The sequence below is a fragment of the Uranotaenia lowii genome, chromosome 1 (assembly GCF_029784155.1).
Source record: "Uranotaenia lowii strain MFRU-FL chromosome 1, ASM2978415v1, whole genome shotgun sequence".
NCBI classification, from domain to species: domain Eukaryota; kingdom Metazoa; phylum Arthropoda; class Insecta; order Diptera; family Culicidae; genus Uranotaenia; species Uranotaenia lowii.
The window spans coordinates 213,675,966-213,684,280 of NC_073691.1; the positions used below are offsets into that span (position 1 = coordinate 213,675,966).

Consider the following 8,315-nt stretch of genomic DNA (forward strand, 5'->3'; position numbering starts at 1 on the left):
GACGGTCGCTTTAATATAAGAGATTAGCCTATGGTGTAACCTTATTTATTTCCTCAGCCAATTGTCTGTACTTAAACAGACCATGTAAGTATGTCAGTTTGAAAAACATAGATATTTATGTCAGTAGCTATGCTGTCACATTTCAGGACTCCACAATCGCTCGGATCCAGTCCATGTGTGCGGTCAGTCTGGTGTAGATTGAAATCGTATCGCCACTGCTTCGACCGCCGGCCGTTTTGCTACAGCCAATCTGCTCCATGGTAAACCCAACTACGAGAGAAATTTTGATATTTCCAGACGAGATCATCGCCTCGATCGGATCACCGGTACGATCTTGACAAGTGTCATCACTGGAGTAGTAATTTTCGGCGCAAATGTGTTCCCCTTCCACCAGACTTCTCGGTTTGAACATCTTTCTGCAGTCTTGATTGTATTTCGCCAAGCGAGGACGAACATTGATCTGATCTGGAAGAAAAGGTCGATCGATTTAGAATTTATCGTTTAGAAATGATGGTTCTATAGGTACCTTCACTTAATCCAAGAACATACAGTTTGAGGGCAACAGAATTAGTGTTTGGCCACAGACACGCCGGAAGTATGTTACTGCTGAAGGTGATAGTGGAGCTCAATTCGAAAATGGCCAATCCGGATCCGGACCCTGGAGGGACCAGAATCTGTTTGACTGCTAGATCTTTTGAGCTATCCGTTGAGGATTTTGTTTGACTTGTGCCCAATCGCACTACAATTCGGTTGGTAGATTCCATACAGTTGGAGGCTGCCAGTACAAATCGATCACTTATAAGTACACCTATACAACTCCACCGGATAGAGCCGGAGGAAAGGATCGTTCCAATGAGCGCCAAATGAGGATGTTCCTGTTCCTGGACCGGACGGCCTTCCGAAGGTATACTCTCGTATTCATCGTCTTCCGGTCGCTTCATCTGTCTCCAGTAGGTGACGCACTTCTTCACAGTGTACCGTTCTCTGGACACAGCCGTTGATTGTTGTGGCTCGTGGCAGCACACAAGCGGGTTCAATCCATTTTGGCACATTTTTACTATTGGATAACTAGAGCTCATAACACTCGGACATTTGTTATACACTCGGCACTTACCAGGGGTGTTCTGAATGGTCGTACACGGTTGCCCTTCGGAAGCAACTTCTGCGCTTCCTGTCGAAGTAGGTCCCGGGAAAAAGATCTGACGAACGGATCTCCGCAGAACAGCATCCTTGCCCAGCACGATCGATTCAATCCATTTGATGTGCGTCGAGGTTCGAATAAAATACGCCTCACTTCCGAAGCCACAATCCTTTCCTGCCACAGCTAGACCAAACACGTACTGGAAGAACTTGTCGTAATGCCAGATCTCCCGTTCCAGGGCTCCTCCATGTTCGATCTGTAACGGAATTATTGTGATTTTTTTTACTTTTAGTTGTCATATTGAATCCATCCTTACGCGACAAGTATTTGGTACAAGAAATTTTTCATTCTTGGTACACAAATATTGGGAACTTTTGACACCCTGGCACCGAGTTTCGTCCACCCGCATTCTTGTCAACACCAATGTTCTATCTGAGAAAAGATAAACATTTTCACAACACCGTTTGGTGGCTTCGGATGTATGGTCAACCTACTTGTGGAGACTGGCTCTTCATCGCGGAGAAAATTGTTCAGGTTGTATGGTCCCAAACCGGCCATTTCATATGCCGGAAGCGTTAGGTCATTGTCTACCAGACAGGCCGGAAGGACGTTTTGGTTTATCCTGGAAGTATAAAATATTTAAAAAAAATGAATGGCACAACCAAACCTTGTGGAACTTACTTGACATCCCTAGCTAATTTGACTAAAGCAATGTCATTCTCCATCCAACCCTCGCGATGAAGGGGATGTTTGATGAATCGCTCGATCGGAATGATCTGCGCTTCCGGATGGTCTTTGTGGATGTCCAGATCTCCAACCTTGACGTGAGTGGGACTTTGATCCCAGATAAAACCATCACAATGGGCCACCGTCAGCACGTAGTCCTCGTTGATCAAAACTCCGCCACAATTCCACTGGATGCGGTTGGTGCTCCGTTCCCGGTACCCTAGGTATACCCGATGTTTGGGAAGTATTTCGATGTCCATATAGCTTTTTTCCGGTTCTATGAAAAGATTGCTGCCCGTACGGCTGGAGATCAGCGAATCATCCGTCTCGCGCAGATGAATGTATCGCGAAGTGCACGTTGCCGTATCGAATGATTCATTAGTTTCGTTCTGAAGCCACGGGATGAATGAGGAAATTCTTGTGTAGACCGAGGGTGTGTCTGTCCCACAGTATGCCCCGAAGGAAGTCAATCCAACCAGGTATGGTGTTGATCGGTGATTTGAGAGCAGTTTTATTTGAAGTGGTCCACCGGAATCGCCGGTGCAAGTATCCATTTTACTGTCCTTGGCGCACACCTGCGTGTCTTGAATTCCTTGACGAAGTCGTCGTTCAGTTGGGTAATGAATGCGACATTCATCGTTGCTCACTGGAGACAGTCGGACCTTGAGAAGGACCGGCGTTTTAGAGCCACCCCAACTAGTCTGACCAAAACCCACGGCTTCAAGGGTGGGGAAATTGACCTCACTTTGATCCCAAAGACAAACTGGCGTTACTGCGTCGTTGATCTGGACTTCCGAATTGAGTGTGATCAACGCAATATCATTGTACGCCGACGTAAAACGATGCTCGGGATGACGTTTGATCGATGTGATACGAAACTGCTGGGCGCGATTATTGCTCGGGTCAGTGATGCTCACATTAATATTGATCACCCCTAAACGAACAACATCCGGTGCACGCTGATCAAGATTGGCACAGTGAGCTGCAGTCACAACGTGCCGGGAAGTTATCAAAGATCCTCCGCAATTAAAATCCACTTCACCGTTGGGTTGCGTCCAACCGATGGCTGCCATATGCGCAAATTCTCCAATTCGTACAGGCACTCCAAAAATCGGATATATGAGATTATAATCACCATACTTGTGATACCGCAGATGACAATCTGTTTAATTAAAGTAACAATCATTAACGAATAGTTCAAATCAAACGATTACAATACCACTAACCGTTTAAACTTTTTCTAACGTTCGGCAACAACGCGTTGTTGACATCGGTTGGAAACAAGTTCTCTGCCGGTTGCAAACGCGCTAAGCTGAGCTCAATCACCTGCAACAGCAACGCTAAAAGAGTAATTATTGCTAGCTGGACACCTTCAGGAGCCACTCTGAGCCTGATTGTTGTTGTTCTCGTACGCATCTTGCGCTGGACTGGACGACTGATTCGGCAAAAGCAGTCAACACCCCTTTGCGCCAGTTCAACCCTACTGATCCGTATTTCTGCGAGCGACGCCGCTTAATACTATCTAACAACTGGTAGAACCTGTTTCATGCCGACGACGGACGGCTAGTCGATCGTAGTGAGTCATCTTCATTTTTGAACGACGTCATAAGTTTTATAACATCAGCTTGTAAGTGGGCAGAAAATTGCGGGATATCCGTACATCAAACACACCTCAGTTCTCATTCACACATGCAGGTATAGATATTCGATCCGCTGTCTATTCCAGAAAATCCATTCGGCATGATCAACCAAAGTGATAGCCGCAGTAACTTGTAATTAGGTACATTCATAGTGCCGTTTATCGTTGAACTTAACCCGTAAGTGAATAGAGAGAAAAAAAAAGTTGACAGCCACAATCTTACCTGCTTAATTTTGCGATCATTATTGTGGCAGCTAGTGGTCCGCCCAGAAGCAGCGGGAATTCCAGCGGTTCTCTTTTTTCTGTTTCAAGCTTTCGGCAGGCCACATTCGACCGTAGTCTGTTCGTCAAAACAAACGTGTTTTTGCGCCATGAAGTTTTTGATCCCTTGCCTGGTTTGGCTTGGCGCCTTCATACAAATCGGTAAGATTAACAAATATCTCAAACCGAAGGATCAAATTCAAATATTTTTTGATTTTTCTAGGACATTCACAAAGCTTTGCAGACCATGAAGTGTCGCACGTGGCTTTGATCGGATGGAGCCAGCCGGATGGTCGCCCGACTTTCTTTGACTGTACGGGATCATACCTAGGAGAGAAAATGATCCTGACCGGAGCTCGCTGTCTGGAACGCAATGGAACGAGAGCCGATGTTGTGCGGCTGGGTGCTGCCATGGATGGAACGCCTCAGGATTTCGAAGTCGATAAGTTCGTTGTGCATTATCGCTACCAGGCAGAATATTACTACCACAACATGGCCATCATATACCTTAAGGAAGATCCGGCAACCAGTTCCAAGCGACGGTTCCGGCCAACTTGTATCTATTCGCAGAAACCAGAAATGGACGCACCGGTTTTTGTGGTTGGGCGCGATAGTCGTGGTCTGTTTCAAAAAACTCCCCTAGAACTCGTCGGTTCCGACAAGTGTCATGAATTTTACAACCCAACCAAGAAATTCAAATATGGCGCTTTGCTAGTATGCTGCATGTGTGCTAAAAATCCAAACACCAATCAATGCACGGTGAGTGAAGGTCAATTAATTTGCAATTTTGGTTTTATAACAGTCATTCTAAACGACTCCATTAACGCCTTTTTTGCATAATTTTCTTCAATGTAAAATATTGTTGGCATAAGAGAAAAAATCGATAAGTAACAATTTTTTTTTAATTGAAAAATTCCAAGACCGAGCTGTCCGCTCCGATGCAAATGATCCTGGAGAAGAACGGCAAAAAGGTGCCGTTCCTGGTAGGACAGAAAACGATCGGGAAATCGTGCGGCAGCAAAACTCCCGGCATCTACACCCGGCTCAGCTCGGACGGTCACTTTCCGTGGATCGCCACCATTGCCGGGATCGATTTCCGCGATCATGACGGTAAATTTTTGTAAAATTATAAGCATTTCAGCCGATTTTGAAAAACTTTTTTCTCCATTCTAGCTTGCATGGATCGCTATTGAAATTGAAAAGGCGAACCAGATGTGGGTAGATCGTGTGAAACAGTCGTGTTTGATCTGATTCGGAGGTATTTTCTGCTCTTCATTCCGAATTATACATATGTACAGCATGTAACAAAAATTCGAACTATTTATTTGAGAACTCCCGTGTTGTTAATTTTTTCGCAGTTCTGCAGAAAATTTAAAAAAAAATTGAAAATTGAGAATTTGAGGAATTTTCTTAATTTTTGACTGATTCATTGTTATAATACTTTCTCAAAGTCCCCCAAAATCCAAAAATAATTATTTTAAAAATATTCGGTGGCGAAAAAGTTTTCTTTCGCCGATTGCTTCAGACATGACGTCAATTGCGTAGAAGTTCCCAGAAAGTTGTCCAAGTATCGGCATTTTTTTTAAATCTTTTTTCCACGCATTTTTGATGATTTTTTTTTTATACAAATTCAATGATATACACAAGAAAGTTGATCTTCAGCCGGGTTTTCCCCGAAAACTTGTTTCGTATACAGAACTGGAAGATAGCCACTTAAAACACGTTGCCTATGGCTGATGGCAACGGATAAAAAAATGAGTAGATCAGCTTGAAGTTTCAGGGTCATCAAATCAGTTATTGTGCTTGGGACCAAGAGAAATTCTAGGATTAGGATGTCAGCTTGGAGAAAAAAAAACTCCGAGGGCGGTATTGGAATTTATTTTTATCAAAAATCGTTAACTCAAATATGCGAGTTTTGTGACTAAATTTCATTAATTTAATAAAAAAAAACCTCTAAAAATGGTTGAGGAATGGTTAAGAGTATGTGAACTTTGGTATGAGAAAACGAGTTTTCTGATCCCCTTTCCCCCTTCGTGGATAAGTGTGGACATTTAGCAAACCCCTACCCCCCTCGTCAAATATCCACGCAGACATTCGATTTGTTCTCTGAATCGAATATTACAGTTAAAAAACATTTTTTTTTCTTATTTTTGTTATTGAAATCGTTTGTTTTGAAAATCGATATGCATATACTGATGTTGAAAAAAATTATTAAAACATTGAAATTAATTGAAGCGTTTAGGATCAGAGGGGTGCAAGTGCCGAAATGATGATTTCGAGAAAACGGGCCTCTAAGTTTTTTTCCTAAATCAAAATTATTGAATCGCTTTTTCTACTCAATTTTCGATGGAGTGTGTCTCGAGAGTTCTAAAATTAATGATTCTGCAAGAAAAACCAAAGTTTTTGCGATATTTATGTAAAAAAGGCGAACTACTTTTTCGATATTTTTCACTTGCACCCTTCTGATCCCAAGAATGACACTTGCACCCCTCTGACTCCAAACAATATGATCGCATCCTTTTTGGAACCTGTATGTAACGAGTATTTTCAGTATGACACTAGCTCTTTTGTTTTTGTTCACACATTTAATTTCCTGCGTTTTCGGGCTACAAATTTCCATGCAACTTATAATGAACGAAGTTTGCAAGTTCCACGATCCTAATTCCCAGAATTTGTTGAAAACTTCCTATCTCTCTTCTCCCTTAATGGATACACAAGAATACCTGCATATGTGTTCATTCATTGGAATTAACTGTTTAGCTGGTCGCTTTTTCCGATAGAAACAACGTACGCTTCCTCTTGGTTTAGTAGCTTTTTCCACAAGTTGAGTTTTCAGACTGCCTGATTTCGTTGGTGTTTTTGGGGTCTTGATGAATAGCCAGTTGACTCTCCAGAAGAGGACTCATTCTCGTTAGCAACTGCAGCAGTAGTAACTTCTGGTTCTCCAAAAGAACCGTGGATGTTCAATTTTCCTTTTTTTTCGGTCCAATTCTACGGGTCCCCTTTCAAAAAATGTAATGTAAATATTCCTTAAAAGATTTAATGTAAACTAACTACTGACTTTTGTAAACTAACTTTTGTAAACTAACTTTGTAAACTAACTTGTGACGACGGCTCATCTGAACTTTCCGAAGTTTCAGTTTAATTCGTGGAATAGTATGTGACATCATGATCAGAGCCTGTCGAAAAATATAAATCCTTATTTATTTTATTTATATAGTATTCCGTCTCACGACATAACTTGACGAACATAATTCCTAAAATTCACTCGGTCCATGGCAACCGTTCTCCAATTTCTCGGGCACCCCACGTTCGCCAGATCACGCTCCACTTGGTCTAACCACCTTGCTCGTTGCGCCCCCGCTCGTCTTGTTCCTACCGGACTCGTTTTGCAGGACAGTCGTCCGGCATTCTCGCAACATGTCCCGCCCAGCGTATCCGGCCAGCTTCACCACCTTCTGGATACTGGGTTCGCCGTAGATTCGCGCGAGCTCGTGGTTCATCCTTCGCCTCCACACTCCGTTCTCCTGTACGCCGCCAAAGATGGTTCTTAACACTTGTCGCGCAAATACTCCGAGTGTACGCAGGTCCTCCTCGAGCAATATCCATGTCTCGTGCCCGTAGAGAACAATCGGTCTAATAAGCGTCGTATACAGGTTACACTTCGTGCGAGGGTTAAGTCTTCTCGACCGCAGTTGCTTGTGGAGTCCATAGTAGGTACGACTTCCGCTGATAATTCGCCTCCGGATCTCATGGCTGGTGTCATTGTCTGCGGTCACCAGTGAGCCGAGATAGACAAAGTCTTCGACTATCTCCAGCTCGTCGCCGTCGATCGTGACCTTGTTACTACTGGACAAGCGGGTTCGGTCGGTCTCGGATCCGCAGGCCAGCATGTACTTCGTCTTGGACGTATTAATCATCAACCCAATCCTTCCTGCTTTGCGTTTCAGTTGCGATAGATGTCTTCCACCGCCGCAGATGATCTGCCGACTATATCAATGTCATCGGCAAAGCAGATAAGTTGACTGGATCTGTTGAAAACCGTGCCCCGCATTTCGCCCACCGCTCGTCGAATAACACCTTCTAGCGCCACGTTGAACATCATGCAGGATAGACCATCACCTTGTCGAAGCCCCCTGCGCGATTCGAATGAACTCGACAATTCACCCGAAATCCGCACACAGTACTGCGTTCCATCCATCGTCGCCTTGATCAGTCTAATCAGCTTCCCGGAAAAGCCGTTCTCGTCCATGATTTTCCATAGCTCGTTACGGTCGATCGTGTCGTATGCGGCTTTGAAGTCGATGAATAGATGGTGCGTGGGGACTTGGTGTTCACGGCATTTTTGGAGGATATGCCGAAATGTGAATATCTGGTCCGTCGTTGACCGTCCCTCCATGAAGCCGGCCTGATGACTTCCCACGAATCTATTTGCTTGCGGCGTTAGGCGGCGGAGTAGGATTCGGGACAACACTTTGAGACTCGCAGCAAGCCGTGCTCGAGAACGGTCGCGTTTTCTGTCGGTCTCGTTTTTGGTCCTGCCGTAAT

The 8,315-nt window shown here is 44.1% G+C and overlaps 2 protein-coding genes across 4 annotated transcripts; one reads left to right on the top strand and one right to left on the bottom strand.

Moving 5' to 3' along the window:
- Positions 1–6: 6 nt before the first annotated feature.
- Positions 7–3,386, bottom strand: LOC129747097 (uncharacterized). 2 transcript variants are annotated; one of them, XM_055741127.1, is made up of 7 exons: positions 3,094–3,385; positions 1,823–3,029; positions 1,636–1,763; positions 1,458–1,573; positions 1,115–1,397; positions 527–1,057; positions 7–465 (listed from the first exon to the last, which is right to left on the bottom strand). In XM_055741127.1, the coding sequence occupies exons 1-7, from the start codon at positions 3,281–3,283 to the stop codon at positions 143–145; spliced, it is 2,778 nt and encodes a 925-aa protein (XP_055597102.1). In that variant the 5' UTR covers positions 3,284–3,385; the 3' UTR covers positions 7–142. The 2 variants fall into 2 exon arrangements, with proteins under 2 accessions (XP_055597102.1, XP_055597094.1); XM_055741119.1 differs by having other exon boundaries at positions 527–1,397; positions 3,094–3,386.
- Positions 2,637–5,078, top strand: LOC129747109 (serine protease snake-like). 2 transcript variants are annotated; one of them, XM_055741148.1, is made up of 5 exons: positions 2,637–3,684; positions 3,761–3,929; positions 3,991–4,526; positions 4,688–4,877; positions 4,941–5,078. In XM_055741148.1, the coding sequence occupies exons 2-5, from the start codon at positions 3,878–3,880 to the stop codon at positions 4,958–4,960; spliced, it is 798 nt and encodes a 265-aa protein (XP_055597123.1). In that variant the 5' UTR covers positions 2,637–3,684; positions 3,761–3,877; the 3' UTR covers positions 4,961–5,078. The 2 variants fall into 2 exon arrangements, with proteins under 2 accessions (XP_055597123.1, XP_055597116.1); XM_055741141.1 differs by having other exon boundaries at positions 2,637–3,929.
- The last annotated feature ends 3,237 nt before the right edge of the window (positions 5,079–8,315 follow it).